The 25910-nt window shown below is 41.4% G+C and overlaps 1 protein-coding gene across 4 annotated transcripts; it reads right to left on the bottom strand.

Annotated features, from left to right (window-relative positions):
* Positions 1–148: 148 nt before the first annotated feature.
* DMC1 (DNA meiotic recombinase 1) lies at positions 149–25850 on the bottom strand. 4 transcript variants are annotated; one of them, XM_048954279.1, is made up of 15 exons: positions 25806–25850; positions 12919–13050; positions 11161–11251; positions 10491–10535; positions 7510–7656; positions 7125–7207; positions 6469–6521; positions 5555–5596; positions 4625–4697; positions 4109–4200; positions 3255–3328; positions 3038–3152; positions 2123–2183; positions 1451–1567; positions 149–674 (listed from the first exon to the last, which is right to left on the bottom strand). In XM_048954279.1, the coding sequence occupies exons 3-15, from the start codon at positions 11215–11217 to the stop codon at positions 605–607; spliced, it is 1029 nt and encodes a 342-aa protein (XP_048810236.1). In that variant the 5' UTR covers positions 11218–11251; positions 12919–13050; positions 25806–25850; the 3' UTR covers positions 149–604. The 4 variants fall into 4 exon arrangements, with proteins under 4 accessions (XP_048810236.1, XP_048810241.1, XP_048810239.1 ...); XM_048954284.1 differs by having other exon boundaries at positions 12963–13050; positions 25806–25844; XM_048954282.1 differs by lacking the exon at positions 25806–25850 and adding an exon at positions 13408–13455.
* Between the last annotated feature and the right edge of the window lie 60 nt (positions 25851–25910).

Raw genomic sequence — 25910 nt, 5'->3', positions numbered from 1 at the left:
TTGTGGGCTCAGCGCCCTGGCAGCAACGGGAGGGACAGCAGCCATGATGTCTGCTTTCTCCTGGCTGGGAGAAAATGGCTTGATGTACCCCAAACGGGTTTCAAAAGGTTGGGTCGCATCTGGCTTATTTGTCCCGTGGGAAATGAGTGAGAGTAGGGCTGGATGAAAGCATCCAAACACGGGTCAAATGCTGTTCTGATTTTACATCTTTATTATTGTGTAAACTTGAGGTCATTCTCTCCAAAAAGTAAAAGTGCATTGATAAATAATCTGGTCAACATGAAAGTATTTCAGGTCATTTTTAATTTTCCATCCTTCTACACGTGAAACTCCACAAAGTTCCTGGGCTCTTGCTCCTGCCATTGCCGTTTCCATCAGCTATTTATTGTCAATTGAAAAGGGAAGACCCAAAACGAACCAACTTCTGTTAAGATGAATAACACTGAAGCACGCAGTTTATCCCAAAACCTCTCAAATTGTTCCAAGAAGATAAAAATGCAGTTGGGGAGACAGCAACCTTGCACAAATCTTCATCCCAACTAACTGCCTTGGTGGTTATCAGCTGTATGTTTGCATGTACAGCTGATGTACATGAGTTTTCTGCCTATTCTTTGGCATCTCCAATCCCTCCAGGAGTTATTGCAAATGTGGCTTCATTTTCAGGCATCTCAGGACTGGGAAAAAAAGAAAGCCATGAGTGTTAAATGTAGTTATGGAACGGTCTCTCAAAGGTTTTAAGTAAAAGCAACGTGGAATATTTTAACATCTTTATGAGATGTGACGTTATCAAGATGAGAAAACGTGAAACCCACCTCTGTGAAGATGAGAAACATGAGTGAGGGGAAAGGAGGAAGTGTGGGAGAAGACTGTGCAAACTTGTCTTCCACGTTTCAGATCCTGCTGACCAGGGAGCACTGGTCTCTCCACACAATTCTGCTAATATGTTTTTTAATACCTGCGTCTGCCCCAGCTCAGCGTGTAAATTGATACCCACTGAGGTCAGCAAAACGGAGTGATTTAACAGCTCTGGAATGTTCCTGCCAAGGGACAACCATGGATCTGGGCAGCCTGGTCTGGTGGTTGGTGACCCTGCACATAGCAGGGGGTTTGAAACTAGCTGATCATTGGGGTCCTTTTCAACCCAGGCCGTTCTATGATTCTGTGGTTCTATGATTCGATAGTCTTCTTGGAGAGATGAACATCTAGCAGGATTTATGAGGAAAGGTCACATAATGTAATACATACGATATGCAAGACAGCTTGGAATCTACTAATCTAAATCTCCCAATCGCTCTGTCCTTTCAGATTTCCTCTCAACATACCATCCAGATGCATGGTTCATTTGAAACCACCAATCAGTTCACAAGCTATTAAGTTTCAGTGCAATGAACTCTGACACCCTACTGTGTTCATAAAGCAGCTTCTTTCCTGCGAAAGGACAGAGATTTACCTGTCGTATATCTTTGCAATACGCAGCTCCCCTCTCCCTTTCCTCAAACTAATTCGGGTAGTTGAAGCATGAGCAAGGATGTGGCCCCCAACGGGCTTCTTTGGGTCTGCCTGAAAGCTAAACCAGCAACAACAAAAAAAGAAAAGAAGGTGATGATTCACCATGCAATTTCCAGAGGCTAATAGATTAACTGTCAGGCAACGCACAGTGAAGTCAGTATTGAATGATAAACAGGTAAAATTCAAAAGAGGATCTAAACACACCTGCCTCAAGATAGGATGCTCAATGCTCAACGTCCTCTCATCAAATTCAAGAGGTTCAAGAATGTAAACCCTACACAACGTGTATACGCTGCTTTAAGAGACAATTAGGGGTTTTCTTCAATAGTTGTTATGTTTCGTTCTGTTCACTCAAGACATAATGAAAGAAATCATCCTGCCAGCCAGGAAAAAGAGATCATTTTAAAAAATGATCACAACTGAGAGAAACCTATAGGTGTCATCTGTGAATGACTCGTGATACCAGAAAGACCAAAGGACAGCCTGAAATAGTTAGAACGTGAGGAGCGTGCCTTCACGTCAATGCCTCTTGCTCAGTCTCAGTTCTCATCTCTGTTAAACATGTAACCAAATATGTAACCAAAGATCAGAAGTGCAGCAGTGAGTATCGTACGTCATAGTTGCTCCTGGATCAGCGGTCATCTGATTGGTCACAAACACAGCCACGTTATATTCTGCAATGGAAAACAATGCAAAGAAGATGAACTGCATCCAATTAGATTTCAAAAATATCCTCATGTTCAGGGTAAGATCAAGGTTGCTACTGAGGCGCTTCAAATTTCAAAGGAAAGAGAAGCAAATGTTCCTTATGCCTGCTGGCTGGGTTTAACAGGAAGACAGCCTCACTTTGCTCTTGTGTCAGCTGTTATATTTATGCCAAAAATGAGCACTTTTCAGAGTCCTGCTGAAGAAGCCTTTCTCAACACCCATCTTCTCCATGGGCTCCATGCCCTAGGCCTCTTCTCCCTCCCTCTGAGTGTTCCCCTTTTTTTTGATATTTACTCCATAAACACATTTACTCATTCTTTATCCATGTTTCTGAGTCATTCCAAACAAGGAAGACTCCTGTTCATTCCATCCTCATCCCTCAGAGCATTGTGCAGCAATTAGAAGGAGGCAGTGAACACAGCCTTCTCCTCTCCCTGTACCTTCTCCATTTTTATCCTGTTCTCCACGTTTCTTGTGTATTTAGACTGTAGAAGCTGGGGGAAGGCTGGAAATTTGTCCAGTTTCAAAACCTGTCCTCCTATTTAGGACTTGTCAACAGTGATTCTGGGAGAATTCTAAATGTTAAATTATTCCTTTATCCATCACCTTGAAATAATATACTTCTGTTTCTTTTTGGTAACTGACAGAAGCGTGAAGTGAGCAAGAATCCCCGGGCCAGTACCTGATTTGATAATACACTCAGTGTATTATACCTAATTTAATAATACACTTAGTGGTCATGCCACCAACAATTGCTGTTTCAATACTGGTTTCAATAACACCAATCCACGTTGCCCATATTTTGCAACATTTCCTTTACCTTCTGATATTTTTTGGAGCCTGGACAGCATCTGAGCGAGTTTCTGTTGTCGTTCAGCCAGCTCTCCACGACCACTGAAATCCACACGGAAGAGTGCCATGATGGAGTCAATGATCTGTATTGTAATTGCATTGGAGAAGTCAATACAGTGAAAAACAACAACAACAAACAATTCTGAAAGCAGCAAGTGTATGAAAAATAACAATTAGTCTTGTACCAGTAGCTTGAAGATACCAGCTTCCTCGTGGAACTTGGCTGCTACATAGTCAAGCAATTCCATCTGATGTTCACCTGATGGGAAGTAGAGCTGACAAATCAAATTAGGGCCAGAAAGAACTCTGAAGGAAAAAAAACCCTGAATTTTGAAATTCCACTTTAAATGCTTGCATTCTTTGTATTTTCACCACCAGCATTTTAAGTCCAGTGCCCGTTAACAAGCTACTTCTCCAGTACCCAATAGTGCTGATGTTTCTGCAGGTTCCAGTTTCCACTTGCCCAGCCAACAACACTTCTTTGTGAAGAGCTCCACAAAAAAGTCTTGTTTTGAGAATCGAAAACCAGCAGAATTGTTTGAAATGAACATTGAATTAAATGACACAAAGAAATTGTATAGCCATATTATTTATGTTCGTGTAAAAGTCCCATTTACTTGAAGTATTAATGCAGTGTCTTCTGTCAGAGTGCATGAAACTGTTTCTGTGAAGGTCCATTCACAAAATTACAGAGAATTATCGACTGCATTTATAGAGTTAGCTTACATTTAGACATTCACTGTTGCTTCTGTTACTAAGATGGTACACTGACAACTGTAATACACACGGTGGAATTGTTGCAGCATACTGCAGTACCTTGCATAGTACAGTTGGGCTGGAATGCTTACCCTGAGCTAGTCTACTAGAGTACACCACCAGAAAAAGAAAATAGAAGCTAGCTTGTAACATTTTTGTTAGCAACAAAATGTAATTTACTCTCCTTAAGCAGGCCAGTCTCACTTAAGTAACTGAAAACTATTAAAATAGAAGCCTTGGAGAAAAATCACAGTTATCATAGCAGTTGCAGTGAGGGTCTCACTCGTGTATGCACGTGCATACAGCACGTTGTCAAGGACTGCGTCGTGGTCAACGTTGAAACGGTCAGCAATGTCACGGAGACGGTCTGGTCGGCTGACATCAGGCAGAGTTAAGGATTTCTCTCTGTACAAACCATGCTCTTAGATAAATTTATTTTGAGGTAAAGAGAAATACATCACCTATCATCTATGGTTACATCTATCCTCTGCCTATCTGTTAATTTATTCACTGCTTTCTAAAATGTGACACCACTAAGAAAGCATGTTAAATCCCAGGGAAGTACTTAAAAGTAAATCTGTATTCTGACTAACTTTTCCAGCTTGGATTAGATAAAATGACAGAGGAAAAGCCACTGCCCTGTGGGCACTACACGTTGTGCTCTCCAAGTTTTCTGTGCCCATCATATCGTTTCCCATGCGTGAAGCCATCTGGAGCCTGCTACTTGCTTGAAATTAGAACAAAATGAACTGTCTTTCCAGTTCAAGGTACCTGTAGCTTTCAGAAACCCAAAAGATACAAAGTGTTTTCAGTATCAATGAAGATAATCTTTCCACCCGTGTAGCCGTCTGGCCCCGGCAGCTGAGCTGTCACTGGAATGAATCGGGGTAAAATGAATAGCTGGAAAAAATATTTTCTCACACTATTATTTTTAATAAAATATGATGGCTGTTTACCTGTATCACAGAGAGCCACTGGTTTTAATCATTGTGGAAATCACTAGTTTAGCCTCTTTAAAGTGAATAAGCTAAAATACTCAATCCATTCAGTTGTGATCATTCGGGCAAAATAACTCTGCTGACCAACTTAGGTTGCACTGAATGGAAGAGTCTCCATTTTTCCAGCAGGCTCCACAATTCCCTTTATGCCACGGTGTCCAGTTAAGTGAATGTTTGTCTACCTGGTGTCCTGTAACTATATTCCAGAAGTGTAATGGTTACAGTAGTTATTACTGACTGCTATCTACACGTTGTGAGATAGTGCTGTGGAATGGGAGTCCTGGCACTGCCAAAGTCTTTGTTTAACCAGTTCATGTTAGCCAGTGGTATCCTGTCAGTGTCCTTTCAGAATGTCATTGTCAGCAAAACTTCTTGAACCCAGGAAATTAAAAGCATTGCTGACAAAGAATCTTGCCTTTGCAAGAGCAATGGTCCTGTCCCTGTTGTGACTCCAATCTGTGCTTTGCTTTTCCAGGTAATGTGTGTTTCTCCCTAAGATGGCTTATGGTCTTCTTTCTCCTTCTGGCAACACTTAAATTGATGTGAGCAGTATTAATAAATAATAATCTACATGAGTTCTGTATTCAAACACATCTATTAGAAAGAGTCACCACGTTTTTTTCACTATATTTCTAGAGATAGAATATTCTGACTTGCTTTTATGTGTTGAATTTTTACATTGTTGTAAAGAAAAAAACCCAGCACTCCCTGTTTTAAGGTAGCACACTTACCACAAAGGGTATGAGACAGCTGTGTTTTGCCTGTCCGAAACTCTGTTAAATAAAGAAAAAAAAAGTCACTTTCTACTTTTTTTTTTCTTCCAAGTTTTCCAAATTCTGTTACTGCAAAAATTCACCTCTTTCTCTATTTGCACATTTAAATCCTGATATATAAATCACATTATGTACAGTAGAAATATCTTGGATGAAAAGCAAAATCTGAAATGCTTTCATCTGGTCTTGCTTGACTGCTGTGTTTATTTCTACTTTTCTGTAGAAGTTAAGTACCACAAGGCATGGATGGGAAATTAGTAACTGAGGAAGGAGGAAAAATGAGTGGTTGGGTTCCACTTTGACCCCCCAAAACAGGATCAGGCCCAGTTGTATTTTCAACTAAATGATCAACAAGTTTTTTAATCTCATGACATCAAATCACACAGGTCTCCAATTTATCTCCTCCAAAGAGCAGATTACTGTGTTTTCCACACTCTTCTTACTGTTTTTGAAGTGTTAACCACTAACTGGTGAAATTTACTCTAACAACTGATTGCAAAATCTTGTATGGAATTCAATGCATGCCAAGTGTACATAAATAGAATATCTTTTGTGCCATTACTGAAGAGGAACAGAGATTGCATCAGGGAAATCTTTTCTATAACAGGAAATAGTTACTAGCAGTATTAATAATGGTATGTCATTCTGAATCAGCATGCCCCTCAAGTCTAGTGATTACTCAGCTCAAACTTAGTCTGCAAGCAATTCAGCATGAAAAAAGGGAAAAAATGTATGGATTATTTCTTCTTCCACTCATGCAAGTATTCGTCTTTGACTACGGTGTGATGTTTTGCAGAAGTGATCCAGCTTGATTTAAAATCTAAACTATTCTTTGTCTGTTTGATAATACTCATTTAATGTAGTTTTCTCACCTCCAAAAGCCTCAGTGATTGCCATGCTTTCAATCCCACCACCTAGAAGTTTGCTGCAGAAAGGCAGACAATTATGATATAGTTAAAGCCACAACATCACAAGAGGAAATGAAAAAAGAGAATTTTTTTCTACTTCAAGACTTGTTATGTTTGTCCTATAGCAAGGCACTAAATGACCACTGAGTGATAAGATATTAAATCAAGCCTCCTTACTGCATGTGAGAGAGAAATGTATAGAAATGATTACTGGAAGAGAGAAGATAGAAAGCATCTCTAAGACATAAAGTTCTATAGAATTATTTCAAGGGAAGACAAGGGAAGACTTAGACTTAACGATTTTGACTGTAGACCTTCAGGTTGTTTATTTAATCGGGTGAAAAAATGGTGATCAGGATCATCAAATGATGGTCAGGATTTTTGTGAATAAACAGTTTTGCAAACTGTTTATTCACAATGACTGCCTGGTTTCCTTCAGAAAAGGAGTTGGTTTCGTTGCTTACAGAGTCAGGCATCTCTGAGCACCAGCTCTAAATGCAAAATAACCTACATGTTCTAACTGATTTTTTGTTCTTTTATATTTTTGTTTCTCATTCAAGACAATAAATATAATCGGAACAGGTTGTGCTAAGGCAGAGGAAAAGTAGATGAAAGCTTACTCGAATTCCTGGCTGCCAGTAGTAATATGAAATACCATCTTCCGTTTTTGACTGTACTCAAATGCAGTTAGGAAGCCTGGCTCCTAAGGAAGACCAAAGAGAACGTGAGAGGTTTATTCTGGTGAGCTTCAAGCTGAAGGCAGAGCGCGATATCCCACCCGGATAGCTTCTGTCTACCACAGCCTCATTTACACACATTGGGTATGAAAAGCACCACAACATTCGTCTGGCTGCTGCAAAATATAAAGAACATAAAGAATAGTGAGCTGGATTGTTTTCAAAATTATCTTGATGATGTGGTGGAAGATTCTATATAGAGAAATGCTGCATGGCAATTTAGAGAGGCCAGCATAAATTTAAATTGTCGAGAAAGTGATTGGCTTACAATCAGCTTATTTGCAGCTTCTTTAATCTTGTCCACTTTGACCTCTGAAAGCCCTTTTACACTGCACAGTGCTCGTCTTGTTGTCATCTGGATTCCTTTGATAGTGCAGATCCCAACTGACTTCAGTTTTTTAATATCTGCCACGTTCTGCAAAGAAAGTTCCTTTCTATGAGTACTTGTGACAAGTAGCAACCAGTTGGCAAATTAAACCTTTGAAACACTTTACTATACACTCATCTGCATGCATATTTTCATAAAGAAACATATTTACAAAGTAAACTCTTCCTGATGTAGTTTGTGACACCCAAATATCAGAAAACTTTGAGTCACATCAGTGTGAGGATCACGGTGCAGGCTATGCTGGGTCTGGCTGTGCTCAGCCTGTCCCTGTTCAGGGCTGGTCTTTCTAGATCCAAGCTAATAGTAAAGAAACAGAACGGATTATTTCAGGTGTTGTAGAGTCTAACCTAAAAAACCCTGTCAAACTCAATCTGTCCTTGTTCCCCTTGCACAGATCATCTGTAAACCAGGTAATCTGATCACAGCTGGGAGCTGACTTACATAGGTGGTAGGATGCTGACTCTAACCTCTGTGACGTTCCTGCATGTTGACAGCAAGTCCAAAGCAAAACACACCTAAGCTGCCAGATCCAACAGGCACTTGCATCTGGAATGGGCTTACTAGAGTTTTTAGTTCATTGGATACAGCATGACTTCATTCAGCACCCTGCAGGCGTGTTTTGCCTCCTCCCACCTCACATTAGAAATCTGATATCACTGGAAATGTAAAGGTAAGGAACAAATAACTCACAAGAAACATACCATGGGAAAGGCTGGGGGTAATACTGCAATTTACCATCTCCAGCCGAGTTATTTATTTAAAAGAACAAACAAACAAACCACACTATATGAGCTGGATGAATCATTTATGTCTCTAGTGTGTGGATATAAGAGACTTAAGATGGGAGGGGGGCTTTGGAAAGAATTAGCTGTGGTCATAGGGAAGCTTACTTTTCATCCTGTGAGATATTTTTGACTATTACATTAAGAGGCATAGGTGAGGTAAAATCAATCACAAATGGAAATGACACTTTCACTCAAAAAAAAAAAAAAAAAAAACCCACCAAAAATCAGTAATTAAAAAACAAAACAAAACAAAAACAATATTGAGTTGTTGTTCATGTAGTGTTTTTCATATTAAGACAACAGACTTCTGCTGCAAAGACCATTTTTCTAGGCCAAAAGTCACTCTTCAACTTCCTCATTTCTCAGTGGCCTTGTCTTATTGATCTCATCAAACTTAGGGCTGCTCCACATCACAATTCCCTGAGCAGCAGATCTGGTCACAGAAGTTCTTCTCTGCTTCCCAGATACATCTTTTACCAATTGTTTGTTTACCAGCCAAAGTGCTAGAATTCTCTTCTTCTAGTTGATACCACAAAGCATTCAGCAGTTGTCCTGGCTGAACACACCGACACAGCTGCCCCCTTACACCACCTGCTTATCCTGATCCTCCCAACCTTTTGGCATAGCATCTCTGCCCTAGTTGTACGCCTCTGAGATGGAAACAGGAGCATAGCAAGAATTTAAATGAACAAACAAACAAACTACACAGATCATATTTTTTGTTGTCATGCTTTTTGCATGAACTGATTTACAGATGCAGTTTGCAGTGTGGCTACAACAGATGAAGCAGTAGCACATGCCTGAGGGCAGGAACGCTCAGCAGTGGCACTGGGATCACAGAAACCTGATTCCTATCAAACACTTTAGAACATCAAACCCCAGCCTGGGTTCTGCAAATCTGACTCTTTCTGGCTGTGCTGACACATCTACTAAATACTTTTCTCCCTATCCCTCTGGGGGAAAAAAAATCTAGAACCCTAAAAACTACTTTAAGCAAGTGAAATTAATAGGTATAGGTCATCATATGCTCACTGGCACAGATGAGAATAACATCTTCCCCTAAGAAGTAGGGAGAAGAAAAGTAATAGAAAAGGAGCAGGAGACTTTCAGTAAGGCAGATCTGTCTCCAAAAACAGAATGATGAAGAACAGTCTAAGTCACTGCTCTTTATTTCCAAGATTTTCCATAACTTAGCAACATTTGTCTGCATTCTGTGCCTCGTTCGATATCGACAAGCTTATACAGCTCTCTTCCAGCTCATGAGGTCAGCCTCTTTGGGCTAATTTTAATTTTTTAACATGAGAATTTGTGTATTTTTCTTATGCTATACCGTTGTTACAGCTCACTACTTCATTATCCTCTCCAGAACTCTTTAAAACCATGACAATGAGTTGTCAATAAGAAAGTGAACAACAGTTACACTGCTGACATGCTGAGTGCAGTAACTGTAATGCTGGATAATGCTGGCCCATTGTGTCTGTGTCAGCCCTGTCTGTATCCATCTACAGTCATTTATCTTAAATTACTTCAGCAAACCAAACTTCTTATTCTGCTTTTCTAACACTGAACATTCTGACCCATGAATCAGCCTCCAAGGTAAATGCATAATAACAGTAATCCAAGTAAGAAGCTAATGCTTATGTGACAGTAATGTTCATGATGAGAACAATTCATATTTGATGAAAAAACTCTCCACTTACTTCTCCAGCTATTTGTTCACTCCCACTCTACTCCCTTAAACAGCCTTCCAAAAATAATTTAGCAACAACTGCCACAGTGTAATTTCAAGGGAACCAAAAATGCAGGTATAATTACAAAGACTGGCAGGAATAGGAAGTGATCTACTACGTGGTTTTCATATAAGTTAGCAGCTAGTTGGCTTTTCAAGAAGTACTGGGTGCTAAATATTTTGAATATCTTGACACTTTATGTAGGAATCTAGTGAGAACGAGATATTTTGAAAGCCTGTCTTATCACCAAAGGCAAAATTTATCTTCACATGACTGATTTAGAATTATTTGTGAGGAGAAATTTACATGGACAATGATGTGCAGATAAGTCACTGGCAATACTTACAATCCCATGCTTTTGTAGCAGATCAATGTCCTGAAAAAAGGATTCCTAAAAATAAAATGAAATAAAACAAAAAATTGAAAATAGATTTTTATTTTTCTTAAAATTATATCTAGCTCACTCTGTGCTTCAAATTTGTAAGCCTTGAAATGGTTTTCCCTAATAACACGTCTTGTTGAACTACCAAAATAAGAAAACCCAGAGTAAGCCAAGAATGCCTACACATTTCCTACCACTTTCTTCATCAAATATATCTTCACAGGCAAGTAACTCTCTGCTGTATTAATAAACTTGTGTTAGGATCACATCTTGACTCTTTCATCCACTGTTCTTCAGCCTTTTCTGGCTGATGACCATTCCCTGAAAGCTTCAAATTAACCGATAATCCTCTGACATTTAATATCGAAGCACGAGATATAAAGCAATAATGATAATTCCATTAAAAACTGTGCATAGCTTTGGAAAGGTTAGTGCAGAGCATCTGAAGAACACAACTGCACAGAGACTCTGACAATGAGATTTTCTTGGTGTTAGACTACAACAAAATTTTAAATGAATTGAACTTCCTGTCGGTGGTTTTCGGGGATTTCCTGTCTCTCTGTGGGCTTCAGTACGCTGTAACAATACCTTCAGACATCTGCTGTACCTGTTTTTCAAAGACCCATAAATTTACCTCATCATCCTGGTATCCAGATTCTTCTTGGACTACTTGATCCTCCATGGCCTTCATTGTGAAAGAGCAGGCAATGAAGTATCGATTGGTACTGAGAAATGCAAGCAAAGACAGTATTGAGACCAGAATAAATGTGCAGGTAACTGTAAAAGGACTTTTAAAATGACCTCAAACTGCACAAACTTTAAGTTTGTCATTACATATGGATTTAAACTCAGATTCTGCATCCCTCTCTTTCTCCAAAAGGAGAAAACCTACGGTGTTACTCTCCAGTGAACTAATTTGTCTAGAAAAGGTTTAACTGGTGTTAAGAAAACAGAACTCATTCCCCTGTAAGAATCTTGGGTCCCAGTGTGGGGACATTTTAAATGATTTATCATTAGTAGAATTTATTTCCGTAAGCAGTAGCATTGTCAGATAAAAAGGACAATATTGCCTCTAAGTTATATGAAAGCAGGAAAAATGAACAGTTCCTCATAAATATGATTTCATAACCTGCTGTACCAGTTTTATAATTTTGTAAATTGTTAGGTTGCTTCTGTCTTAACTGTCAGCTTGCCTTCATTGTTCTAGTTTTGTAAAGTGCCTCATCCAGAAGATTGTATATGTTTGCTTACTCATCCTCCTTAATAAAGTCCATGAAAAGAATATGATGTTTTCTGTGAACCTACAAGATGAGCTACATTTAACAGAGGATGAGATAATTTAGAATAAATTGCTGCAAATAGCTTTTTTTTTTCTTCCAGCTTTCAAATAGATACAGAAGGTCTGCATAATTTGTTGACAAGAATCACAGAATCACATGTTCACAGAATCATATCACTTGGAGGGGATCCTTAAAGATCATCTAGTCCAACTCCCCTGCAATGAACAGGGACACCTACAGATAGATCAGGGTGCTCAGAGCCCCTCCAGCCTGACCTTGGATGCCTCCTAGAAGGGGACATCCATCACCTCTCTGGGAAACCTGTTTCAGTGCCCCACCACCCTTGCTGTAAAATGCTTTTTCCTTATAACCAGTCTAAACCTTTTAGTCTGAAACTATTTCTCCATGTCTTATCCCAACAGACCCCGCTAAAGAGTCTGTCCCCTTCTTACAGCCCCCTTTGGATACTGAAAGGCCGCTCTCCACTCTCAGATCTCCCCAGAGCCTTTTCTTCTCAAGGCTGAACAGCTCCAGCTCTCACAGCCTGTCAATCTTGTATATGCAGATGGGAAAAATGAGAAAGAAAATGTAATTTTAAGATGATCTTATTTGGGTTTTGAAGTGAGTATATGACGCAATCACTTTTGTTAATATTTAGTGGAAACATTCCTATAAAATTAGCTGTTTCTGATAGTGTCAAGATACGGGTTTTTTTGCATTGCAGCCTTCCTGTATTTAAAAGGGGATTATAAACAGGAGGGGAATCAACTTCTTACTTGGGTAGATAGTGATAGGGCAAGAGGGAATGATTTTAAGCTCAGTGAGGGAAGGTTTTGATTAGATGTCAAGGGGAATTTCTGCACAGAGAGAGTGGTGAGGCTCTGGCACAGGCTGCCCAGAGGGGCTGTGGGTGCCCCATCCCTGGAGGTGTTCAAAGACAGGTTGGATGGAGCCTTGGGCAACCTGGTCTTATATTAAATGTGGAGGTTGTTGGCCCTGCCTGTGTCAGGGGGGTTGGAACCTGCACTCTGAGCAGTTCCTCACAGTTCTCCCCCCTATTCCTCACCCTAAGGCAACTGACACCCCCCCAGAAGAACCAGGCAGCCTCAAACCTGTGCCTTCCTGCAGACTAGGAGGAACAACAGAGCAATTATACCACACTCTAATTGAAGCTTTAGTGATGAGCCAAATCCTCCTCCCGTTGCTGGTGCAGTGAAGGCTCAGAGCGTTCCAGTCGTCGCAGCCTGCAAAGAACCAGATACAAGGCTGGAAGTGTGCGAACACGGCAAATCCATTAAGAAGTAAGGATCTTTGTGAGGAAATACAACCGTTTTTGGGTGCCCTAGGAGCTATTTGTTGGGTACATGAGCAAAGTCGGCCTGCTGCGCTGCTCTGAGCAGACTGGGCTGTGTGACAGGCACTCGTCCTGGTCACACCATGCTGGGTTTAACAAACGGTTCGTGAGCTGACAGAAACATTGCAGCCCAGTCGACTGGGGCCGAGCTTGGGCCTCTATTACAAGCTGGAAAACGCCCTGTTCGCTCCCTCACCCCGTGGATGACCGGCATTACCCGATAGAATCACCACATCCCCGGACCCACCCTCAGCCCAGCACCGCCCTGAGCGCCTCCTCCTGAGGCAGCGCCCCGCCTTTCCCGCCCAGAGAATGAGGGCGATGGCGGAGCCTACTCCCTTGCCCTCCCTCCGCAACACAACGCTGAGCGCATGCCCTGCGGGCGCTTGAAAAACCGAGCAGTTTATGTCCGTGCCTGGATCCTGAGTGCCTAAGGCTCAGTCTGCAGAGAGGAACTGGCTGGCACAGCTTTTGAAAACGGCATTATTCCACAAGAGCTGTTCCAGAAGAGCACTTCGGCAGGCAGTCCTTTAGCCTAAAGATGAATCCCTTCACAGAAGCGTGCTTTTACTCCAGGACCGAGCGCATATACAGGGAGTGATCTTTTTGGTGCTGCTAAGTGGCCCCACAACAGCTAACGCATGTGTAAACAGACTGCTGAGCAGGTTGCCCAAAGTAGTGCTGGATCCCCATCCCTGGGGACATCCAAGCTCAGGCTGGAGGGGCTCTGAGCACCCTGATTGAGCTGTGGGTGTCCCTGTTCATTGCAGGGGAGTTGGACCGGATGGCCTTTCAGGATTCCTTCCTGAAAGGCAAGCAAGCCTGCCACACTTTTACAAACAAAATGGCATTACCAAGTGAAAGATGGAGTTCAGGGGTGATGGCAAGAATAGTCAGAAACCAGAAGCCAGGACCAGAAGCAAGGCATTCCCATCGCATCCCATTACTGCCATCCTCATCGTGAACCTACAGCTGGGTGTTGGTGAGGTGTCATCTGCATTTCCTTTCATTTGAGATTGTTCCAGCTCCAACAAGGCAAAACTCAAGTTAAACCACTGCCACAAAATACATAAAAAATATTCAGCTGATTTTGTCATCTTAAACAATGTTTTAATCCATGGTTACAGGGGGGAAATAATGTGGTTCTTATACTGCTTGCTTCTGTGTTTTATTTAGGTCTATACAGATCAAATTCATAGAGTCAAATATATAAACAAATGCCCTTTCTGAACTTTCAGGCTTGCAGTATGCCTGTACCTACACAGGACAGAATAATCTGATATTTGGCCTTGCAGAATATAACCCAGGAAGATTCAGCCTCCTGAGGAAATGATGGATTACATGTCTGTGCCATTAATATTAAAGAGATGCCAGGTGAATGCAGGGCCACATCAGGATGGATGTGACTGGAGAAGAAAAGATGCCAGAGACAATTTATTCATTAAAGCAAACAAACAAAAGCAGATGAGTGAACACATGCAGTTACTTTTCTGCATCAAGAAGAAATAATCTTTAAGTATATGAACTATATAAAGACATTAGATGATAACAGTCTAAGCACTAAAGCTTCCTTTTCTTTGTGATGATTTCAAAATCTTATTATAAAATGGATAATTCTTAATATGTGATAAAGGATGTCAAGAAAAAATAAGTATAAAAGGAAGACTAGAAGAAAGGAGGCCACTTTTAAGTTTTGCAAAACCTAATCCCAGTTAACAGCCTTTCTGGAGACATGCACCAATTTATCATATGCAGAGTCCATCAAAAAGACAGAATACGTAAGTAAAGCTTTCCCTTTTGAAAATGAGTACTTTTAAGATATGAAAAGCAAACCAGTAAAAGGCAACAATAGGGCTGAAAGGGTCAAGAAGAGATTATCTAGTTCAAAGCTGAATCAACTGAACTGGGAGGATGTTTGCTTGCCTGGGGAAACTGGACTTTGTTTTACTAGACGGTTGTGAGGGTTCTTTTGGAGAAAGAACCAGACAATTTCTGGTCCTGGCTTCTGGTTTCTGACTATTCTTGCCATCACCCCTGAACTCCATCTTTCACTTGGTAATGCCATTTTGTTTGTAGAAGTGTGCTATATACTTTAAGCTAACTTCTAGTTTTAAAAGATCAAACAACCGTGACTAATTCTTGCATTCTTGTGTCTTCTACTGCAAAAGAAACAAAATGCCAGCACAGCCAGCTCTAAAATAATTGCTCCATACTGATGCATTAGTGTGCACAGCTTGCTCTTAACCTGCTCTCCTCTTTTGGGTCTACAACATTGTAACCACGTAGTTCTCTAGTATTGCCATTCCCAGTATTACAGTGAATTTCTAAGGCCTCAGGGCTGAGGCTTGTCAGGCTTGCTTTCTCTGAGCTTCGCTTGACCCTTCCGTAACCTTGTTTTACTCAGTTAGCTGGGGTAGCAGCTTCTATAAATGACCAGGTGTCTCTGGCTAATCTGTCTTACTTCTGTTTATCTGTGCTGTACAGCCATTCTTTCATTAAAAATTAAAAAAAAAAAAAAGCAGTAACAAATGGTTATTATGTAGAATGAGAGATTTACAGCTAGCACAGTGATGTAGTGTAGAGAAACACAGGCCTGGTGCGATAGCAGAGACCTTAAGAACTGTGGACATGATGTGGTATAGAGGAGCACAGGCAAGTGATGATAACAGGCAGGACATGGGCTCGACAAAAGGAACTTGATGGCTATAAAGAGCTCATCAGTGATAAAATAAGTGCAAATCTGGAGCTGCCCAGCTGGTTTTAGAGTAACAAAGAAATAGTATCTAATATATGTCATGTGCACCACGCATAGCCAAATCAGGCGTAACATGGAGATGCAGACCAGAGAGTAAGGGTATAAATGCATGCTAGCAAACATAAAAAGGACACCAGGTGAATCCTTGAGTGAGGAAGAAACCACCAACATGAACATCATATTCCTCCCAGTGAAGGACTCCAGATACTGACAGCTCTTTAGCACTTCTCCCACAAGTACCAGAATGAAACCACCAACCTTACAACCCACAGAAGTAGTGGAAGGGAGAGTGAAATACAGAGAAAAGGAGCAGAAACCAAAAACCGTGTGCGCGTGCTTCAGTTTTATAGAAGTATTCTCACTGCATCATTATTCTTTCCCTTTTTCTAAGTTATATCTGGGTCAGTAAACATTACACCTTTTCTATTTTACTAACAATACATTCTTGGCTTCACATATGCATGATGTTGTCTGTAAAGGAGATTCATTACTTGGTGTGCAATGAGCCAATTCCCACACACTCAGGAGAGATATTTCTTTTTGTTCAGACCTGGGTGCTCCAAGGAAGTTTCCACCAACCAAACACAACAGTGCCATTTTCATCACTGTGTTCATACATTAAATGCACATGCACTCTGCCTATGCAATACAGAACGCCTACTATCTATATATTCATAAGGTTAGACAAGCACAATACTCAATCAACATTAAACTTAAGATTCTATTACAGTAACAATAGGTTATCAGCTTTACATACACACAGTTCTGCACACACACAAACACACACAAAATTGCTCTAACAAAATGCAGTTGGGGAAATATGTTACTCTGAATCATGAAATAACTAATTTAGGAGACACGGGTCTTTATAACACTAGGAGAGCTTTCTAAACAGCTTCAGCAAATTCCAAAATAACTGTTCTTATCTAACTCCACACACACAGATCTTTGTTCTGGAGAAAGTGCATGTTGTTCTACTTTGATTTAATCAACTTTATAAAGCTTATGGAAAAGATAACCAGGGAAAGCAGACTGATTATGGAATAAAACTGCTCATATATGTAGCTAGGGGGGAAGCGTAGTTGCAGACATCTTCGGTCATTTGAATTAACCTCCAAGGTCAGAAAAAAATTACTGCTGCTTTCTTCATCCTGATTTATTTACCATGAAATTATGATCAGCCTTCACAGTCAGTAACAATGCCACGGACAAGCCTGCATTTGAACTGAAGGTCAGACACAGACCCACTTCAAGTCTATAGGCGAATTATCTTCATTTCACTCAACTAAAAAGGCAGAATTGCCTAAATATTCTGCTCACGGATGAAATAGGAAACCACCATCCAAGCTCTGGGCCTGAGTGGAACATTGCATGGCCAGACCGGCACGCTCTCCCCAGCATGGCTGCTGCAGCCCTCAGACACAGCTCTGCTCTGAGCCAGCTGGGCATTTGTCATGCTCTGCTCTATATAAATGGCTTTGCATTTCTACTCCTTGTATTCACTCTGGTGCTTATCTGAACAGTAAACAAAGTCAAGATGGGACCAGGCAGCTAGTGGGGTGGGGAAGAGAGTCAGGAGAAATTGCTTTGGTTCAAGGTTGGATCAATTTTGTCATTTGATGGACATCTGTTGCTCCTTTAGAGAATGCTCTGGAAGTGAATGCAAATACAGGAGGGAGAATTTGCCTGGTGGGAGCTGTATATGTTGGTGTGTGAGACAGGGAAGGAGAGAGAAGCAACAGAATGAGCTCTTTAGAAAAAACAAAAAGAGACAGAAAACTTGACTTAAGCAGACTGGACCCCAGAAAGAGTTAAAACAAGAAAACTGCTCATAGATGAAACTGCCATGCTGCAGGACACAGGACTGTGTGTATTCTTTACAGCAAAGACATTCTGTCTCCTAATACAAACAAGCTGGAAGTACTGCAAATATTGTCTTAGCTGCTATGGCCAAAAAAGTCAATGCTTCTCTAATTTATTCACACATCAGCATTGAGAATTAATCTAAATTAGACCCAAAGCAGAGCAGCTTTATCCACAGAACACAGAAGAGCGGTTTTCAGTGTTACAGCTAAAAAAGGTATAATTAATTGAATGTTTTCCTTTTCTCCTCTAATATATTACAGCTCACAGAAGCGGAGTGCTTCTGTTGTCAAGTAGATTGAATAATGTCTTTGAGTGCACTGCTCTGTTTTGTACTGAGGGCAGCATTTTCATTGGCATGCTTCAGAAACAAGAATGTATTTAATGTGCAGCTAATAGAAAATAGATAATTTCCAAGTTACAGGAGACTTCACCGGTCACATCAATAAATGGCATTTTGCAAGCAAAACATTTTGCATTCATATTTGGAGGAGGTTCAGCACTGGCACGAGAGACATTTCTTCTTAAAAAAAAAAGAAAGAAATCCAAAGTGAAGAACATCAACTCAAAAAGCTAAGAACTTTCACAGTGGTTCCATGCACTTAGCAAGTTTGGAAAAGTTAGTGTTTTCTAGCTCAGCTTCTGAGCTTGTGATAGCTTTTTTTTAAACCAGCCACCCTGCAGAACTGGATGTGCTCTTCTTTTTGGCCACTTTCCTACTCTCCGCTTTGCTGCTGCTTCTACAAGTGAGTTTGCATGTAAACCACAGAAACAAATACATCTTGCTCCATTTGTATGTTTGTATTGTGTATGTTTGCCAGGCCAGTGGCAGGAAGAGATCATGATCAGTTTCTTTTCAAATTTTAAAGCTTGGATAGACATCAACTGCCTTATCACAGTTATTTTTACTTTAGAACAACAGTTGGAACTCTCAAAAGGGTTGTAGTTAGCCTTAAAATACGGTGTTTCCTTGATTTTGCTACACATAAAGCCTCAATTTTGCAAATGGTTCAGGTAAAAATTTGCTTCAGTCTCACAATTTGAACTTCAGTGAATGATTAACGCCATGATTCTGATGTTTAACTCCTTGCTCCTCCTTCCTTGGATTATCAGTTTCTTTGCCTGCCATACTGGAAATGTGTCTACACCTAAACATTTTCTCTGTCTGTATCACACAGTAACCTTTCAGGCTCTTCTCTCTTGATGTTTTCTGCTGAGTTAGTGATTATAAATGATAAGCAACTTTTTTTCCTCCTGAAACTCAGCACAGGTGCACAGCTCTCACTGGGTTCAATATATCCCAATACTTCCCTCTGCAATCTTTCTTTCTGCTTATCTGTCCCTCTTGTTGTGTTCCTACTGGATTATTAAGGCAGTGCTTTCTGCTCTAATGGCCGGACAATCCGACACAGAGGAAAGGGTCAAAGCTTCCGAGAACAAACTTCACACATGACTTCTGCTCTTAGATCAAGGAGATGGGTAGCAGACCACACAGTGACTCTCATATGTTCAACTGGAAAAACAGCATTCGGTATTTTAACTGCAGCCATAAGGGGTTTTTAAGTGAACAGCCACTGAGCACATTCCCACCAGCACAGTGCCAACGCAGCAAAAGCAAACTGGAGATAAGAAGCTGATGAGAATAACAACAATCCTTCATCCCAGGCATTGTTTGGAACGATTGAGCGGCCTCGAAGGAACTCTATCTAAAGTAAAAGCACCTGCAAATTGGTTCATGAGACTGAACTACCTGGGCAGAGGATTTGCCTGTCTGTTGCTTCAGAAGGAAGTTATGTATATTTGATAGAAAAAAAGGCAGAAGGAAATTCCAGGCACTACTGCAGTAAGAATGAAGTATACAGTCACCAACACTATTAGGATTGCTAAAGAGGAAACACTAAAGAAAACCTGTTAAGGAGCATAAAAGTACAACAGATGTCAAACTATCACCATTTTGAGACTAAAAAATATATGCAAAGCACCAGAGTTTAGAAGCTGCATCTATCAATAGTTTGAAGACAACATAAGCTGTGTAAGCTCTCTTACCGGACCCCCATCCAGAGAATGGAAGAAAGTACTCTCAGCTGTACTTCTGGAAGGTTCTAGCAGGGAACAAGGAAGGAATGTTACTGGCTGTGGGAGAGAATCTGTGGGGATAAGCTGACAAAGAAGCAGCACTAGAAAGTACAAAGCAAGGCCACTGCAGTACTCCCTGTAGGTGAGCAAATGCCTTTAGGAATTGCTAGTGTATTGCAAAGTAGACTTGGATGCCAACAAGAAGATCAGCTATGAAAAATTCACTCAACCATCTACGACATCTTCCATCCTTCTCCATATCATCACCTCTCTAGGATGAGGTGCTATTTTGGTTATGATTTCAGCATATATTGACACTGCCTGGAGGTTTGAAACAAATAGCAGCAGACTGCATTCCCTCCATCTAGCAGCACAGGACTGTGAATCCAGTACCTAAGGAAGCATTTGCACTGATGTGACGCTCACAAATGGATGTACCTTCTAGCAGCTCTGATGAGTCTCAGCTATCCAGGACCAACAAACAAATCCATGTATGTATGTACATGCACCGTCCTTATTATGGTGTGGATGTGATGTAGCAAAGCAAGCCTGCAAAGTCTTAGTAAAACAAATAATATTTTACCTTTTCCTCATTCTATAACTGGAAGATTCATTGTTTTAAATTTTGCTTGTTGGACTTGGAAGACTTTGCTTGTTTGACGAAGCTGGCAATTGCTAGAAACTTGTCCATGTTGTAGTTCTTTCAAGAGAAAAAGGAAGGGAGAAAAAATATTGGAGTCATCTACCACAGTGGTGAGATAAATGCCTTAATTTTCATGCATTCTCTTTAAAGAGGTTAACTCATCCACAAGTGAGACATGGCTGTTTCTAGGGCAAAATACAGCATCCACCAGTGTTGGCAGCACCACACCACAGTCATGTGAAAAGAATAAAAGCCTCCTCTCCTGGCTGAAATTGCTAGAGAAATTGCAGGGTGGTAGAAAGCAATTACAGGCTTGGAAAATAACTATGATAGCAGGGTAATGTCCTTACCTAGTAAAAAAAGAAAAAAGCAACTTATTGAATTATTGCATAAAACACCCAACCACTGCTGAAGTCAGCTGTGTCTAACAAAAGCAAGTTTGGAGATAGCTTCCCTGAAAATTTTTTGGCTCCATGAATTACTGTAACAAAATTAATGCCTCCCAACACGCTCATATTCCCAGTTTCAACATGTAGGCCTGGGAAGAAAAGTGGCACCAGCAGTCAGCCCTTCCCAAATATCCATTCCCTGACTCAGTAAAGCACATTTCCCCCTGCCACTCTGCAGTAACAAAGCAGTACCTGTAAGGGGTCTTCTTCCAACACTCCTTAGTGGCAAGATGCTGGCTGTGGTGAGACAAACTGATGTGCTGGCAGCATGGAGTTCTCTTGGATGATATTTAGAGATGCACAAAGGCATTCCAAAGAATAAAAGGAACCTAGAGGCTGGCAGAATTGCTGTAACGGTGCATGTTACATAAAATGAAAAAGAAAAAAAAGCACTCAAGTATGTAGCTTGGTTAAGAGAAACAAACAGAAGTTGTTGCTTCCACTTGCTGGCAGGCATGGCGGCAAAAGTCTTCATTATAAAAATGTGCAGAAATCAGCAAGATGCAAGCTGACTGAATTCGGTGCATTGCACGGAAAGTAAGAATCCTCTGCAATAAGACTGAATATAAAAGAAAATGCCTGACATACTTCATTTCAGATTTTAAGGAGAACAACTTGCTGTTTTGAGAGCTTTCTTTATAGGAGTGGGAACACAGTGGGCAGACCTTAAGGTTCACCACCCATTTTTTCCCCACTTCTTCAATATACTTTGCAATACACACGTCCTGAAATTCAATTTAACAATGATTCAATTCAGCTTACATTCAAAGCATTTATAGGGAAATAAATGGCTATCATTACCAACCCTGAATGTTCTCAGTGGCTTCTGTACCACGTTCAGCATTTCTAGCCCCTTACCCAGTGCAGCCTCTGCCTACATTTAATACTACCATTCCTCCCATCATTTCTTTCCGTGATGCTTTGTCCAAACAGCCACCATTTACTTTTCTCTTTCAGCCTTACTTTATTTGCTGCCTGCGCTTAGAACTTTCCCTTTCTCTGTGTGACAAATAGCAAGATCTTTCTTTCTTCTAGAGCATTAACAAAAATACATCTGATGAAAGCTATGTATTGCTATTAGGCATTTTAAAGAGGTTTGCTATTCTGTGTCCAGGCACAGGAGGAACGCTCTTGCGTTTGTCCATCATACGCACCATTCGGGTCCCAAGATTTCAAGACAAGAATGAAATCTGAGGCTCGTAATTAAACAGTCAAGCCTTAAGTGGCAGGCACTCACATTGACAGCAAGATAAATGCTTATTATGGAGCATTTCTGAAAATGTAGATGCTTGTCTAGGTGTCTGAATAGCAAATCAGGAAGCCGTTTTGGAAACTGCTAGTCTTATTTATTTTCTTATTGTCTTGACCATTGCTCCTTGCACGCTGTTGAGCACTGGCTCACCTATCTCAACTCAGATGACAAGCTTTCCCGTGTCCTGCACAAGGCTTGGCAGGATTCCTGACAAGAACTTATCACTGCCAGTTGTTTAACTTTGGAACTGAAGTAGCACACTACTTCAGCAGATAATGAATGAACGAATTGTGGAAACAGCCTGCCTGCTGACCTATGGCAACAGCTTCACTTTCGCTTGGGCTGACAAGATTTAAACCTGTAGGCTGAGTTTCACCAGCTTTTACGCCCAAAATGAATTGAATTACCTACATCTGTGAGCTGGGAACCAGCTTCTAAATGCAACACCCTTCCCTCCCAGTAATGCTAAATATGAGATTCTTCAAATTTTTCAGGCACTTGGTGCATAAGTCACATTCAAGTATTGTTTTGCCCATGTCATATCAATGAGCATTCTTTTACACTGCATTCTTGTGGGCAGTGCTCATTAGTCTTCTCCCAGCAACTCATCATCTTGAAGGAATGTAGGGAAGAGAAGAGAGAATACAAAACACAGTTCCTCAGTTTTAAATCCAAAACTTAGAACCTTCTTAAAGCAGAGGATACGTGTTTTACATGTTAGTATATATAAGAATATCACAGAATCATAGAATGGCCTGGGTCAAAAAGGACCACAGTGATCATCTAGTTTCAACCCCCTGCTATGTGCAGGGTTGCCAACCAGCAGACCAGGCTGCCCAGAGCCACATCCAGCCTGGCCTTGAATGCCTCCAGGGATGGGGCATCCACAGCCTCCTTGGGCAACCTGTTCCAGTGCTTCATCACCCTCTGGGTGAAAAACTTCCTCTTAACATCTAACCTAACCTCCCCTGTCTCTGTTTAAAACCATTCCCCCTTGTTCTATCACTATCAACTCTCATAAACAGCCCATCTCTGTTGATATGCTCCTTTCAAATATTGGAAGGCCACAATGAGGTCTCCCTGAAGTCTTCTCCAAGCTAAACAAGCCCAGTTCCCTCAACCTTTCCTCATAGCAGAGGTGCTCCAGCCCCCTGATCATCCTAGTGCCCTCCTCTGGACCCGCTCCAAGAGCTCCACATCCTTCCTGTAGTGGGGGCTTCAGGCCTGGACGCAGTACTGCAGATGGGGCCTCACAAGAGCTGAGTAGAGGGGGACAATGACCTCCCTCTCCCTGCTCACAACCCCTTTTTTAATGCAGCCAGGATATAGCTGGCCTCCCAGGCTGCAAGTGCACACTGCTGGGATATATAAACAGTTATATATAAGAAAAGCTCATGTAAATAAATGTGTGTATCAGAGAATTCGGGGAAGGAGAGCAGAGATGGAGACTGAAGGGCAACTGATTCAATTTCCAGCTTACAGCTTGCTTAAGGTGCATCTCCTGACAGAAACAAAGCCACTTTCACCCATCATCCATCCTGAAACTACACTGAGAAGCAGAGAAACTACACTGAGATGTCTTGAATTCATCAGTACTGAAACAGTAACAGCAGATATATAAGGCTCAACTCATGAAGAAAGGGAAATCCTAGGATTTAAGGGAAGAAAAAATGACAAGTCCATATATTGTTACCAATATCAGAATGGGAGAAACCTTTGATTGTACCATCTACATGACCAGAAAGGACTACATGACTACAGACCTTATTTTGAGTTAGAAACAACTGAAGTTTCAATTGATGCAGAGAATTAAAGAGAAGTGCAATATTTGGCACAGAATGAATTAAGACATTTCTCCTTCTCCCTCATTTTTTAAGAAGGTCATATAAGCAAAAGAGAACAATCAGATAGTTTGCTGGTTCAGAACTTCTAGCAGGCAGTAAAAACCCACTGTGATAAGTGGAAGACATTGAAGAACACATGAACAAGCAAAAAGTCTCATGAGAAGGCAGATATGAATTAGGTGAAGGCATATTCCTTGGGTGACATATAGAGGGTGGAAATGAGGGACCAGAAATCAAAACAGCACTGCACTCCCATTTGATTACTATACTTTCTGAAAGCTCTGTTATCCAGAAGACAAAGGCATGCACTTTTCTGATTATCACTTGGTGATTCAAGGTAAGGATAACATCCATTACAACCACATATCCTCCAAAGTCACAACTGATGGTTGGAGATTAGGATCCCTACAAGAATCAGTTAACAGATGCCTGTGGAATTCTCTATTCATAGAGCAAGTATTGGTTTCCGGCTGCTCCTACGACGATTGAGTTCTGCATCTCATTTCTCTTCCTAGCTGTTTTCTCTGCCTAGCTCTCTACACGCTGCCTTGAGGGCCTCCTGGTGGTGCAACCTGTGATGGTCAAGTAAGAGGAAAGCAGTTGCAATGCGCTGAGGCAGCTGTTCTCCCATGTCTGGAGCTGACCATAGTGGAAAACCACAAAACAAACAAACTGAAGAAGAAGTGTTTGCTTCAGCAATATCACAGAATCACAGAATGTCCCAGGTTGGAAGGGACCTCAAGGATCATGAGACTCCTACCCCCCTGCCACATGCAGGGCCACCAACCTCCCCATTTAATATTAGACCAGGCTGCCCAGGGAGCCATCCAGTCTGGCCTGTTATAACAGGTGACATATTTATACCACTATCTGTTATTCTAGAAGAAAGGATATAATGAACTGCAGAACACTGAGGTGTCAGGAATTGTCAGGCTGCTCAATAAATTAATTGGGAATGAAATTATTTTCAAGATGAAAAAAAAGCTTAGGTTTTAAACTCAGCCTCATCTAGCCCACCAGTAAATGTAGCAAGTTTTAAATGGCAGAAATGAAAACAAGTGCTAGAGGTTTGGGGGAGGTTTAGGTTGGCTATTAGGAAGAATTTCTTCTCTCGAAGAGCGGTGCTGCAGTGGCACAGGCTGCCCAGGGAGGTGGTGCAGTCACCAGCCCTGGAGGTGTTCCAGAGCCGTGTGGATGTGGCACTGAGGACATGGTCAGTGGGCATGGTAGCAATGGGCTGGAGGTTGGACCAGGTGATCTTAGAGATCTTTTCCAACGTTAATGATTCTGTGATCTCTGTCTTGGATGAGCAGTAAGGCTGTGAGCTCTGCCCCATCTCCCGTGCTCTGAGCTCAAAACAGCAGCCTCTTATGGTAAGAATGTGAGAGCTAACTGGCCTCCCCCACCTCCCCTCAGTATTTTTTCTTTGCAGATGAATTTCTTCTCACCACTTCCTGCTGCTTCCCTGAGCTTTGAATCCCTGCAAGACCCTGGATGAGCCAGTTTGGTTTTCTAATATTAATGCTGTATTCCCACGGCCCTCACCTTGCTCAGTGCACGGACAACACGGCGCTATGAGTCTGCACCCTGAGTGCTGTGCTCAGTTCTGGGCCCTTCACTGCAGAAAAGACACGGAGGCCCTGGAGCGTGTCCAGAAAAGGGCAGCGGAGCTGTGAGGGATCTGAAGCACGAGTCTGATAGGGGGCAGCTGAGGGAACTGGGGTTGTTCAGTCTGGAGAAGAGGAGCTCAAGGGAAACCTTACTGCTCTCTGAACTGGACAGTGTGTGGGCAGGCGCTGAAGCCCCGTCTCATCACGGCTGTACCCCCAGCAGCGCACTAACCCTACCCACTCCCCCCGCGAGGCCCG

The sequence above is a fragment of the Lagopus muta genome, chromosome 1 (genome assembly GCF_023343835.1).
Source record: "Lagopus muta isolate bLagMut1 chromosome 1, bLagMut1 primary, whole genome shotgun sequence".
Classification (NCBI taxonomy): Eukaryota; Metazoa; Chordata; class Aves; order Galliformes; family Phasianidae; genus Lagopus; species Lagopus muta.
This window is presented reverse-complemented; position numbering and strand designations above follow the sequence as displayed.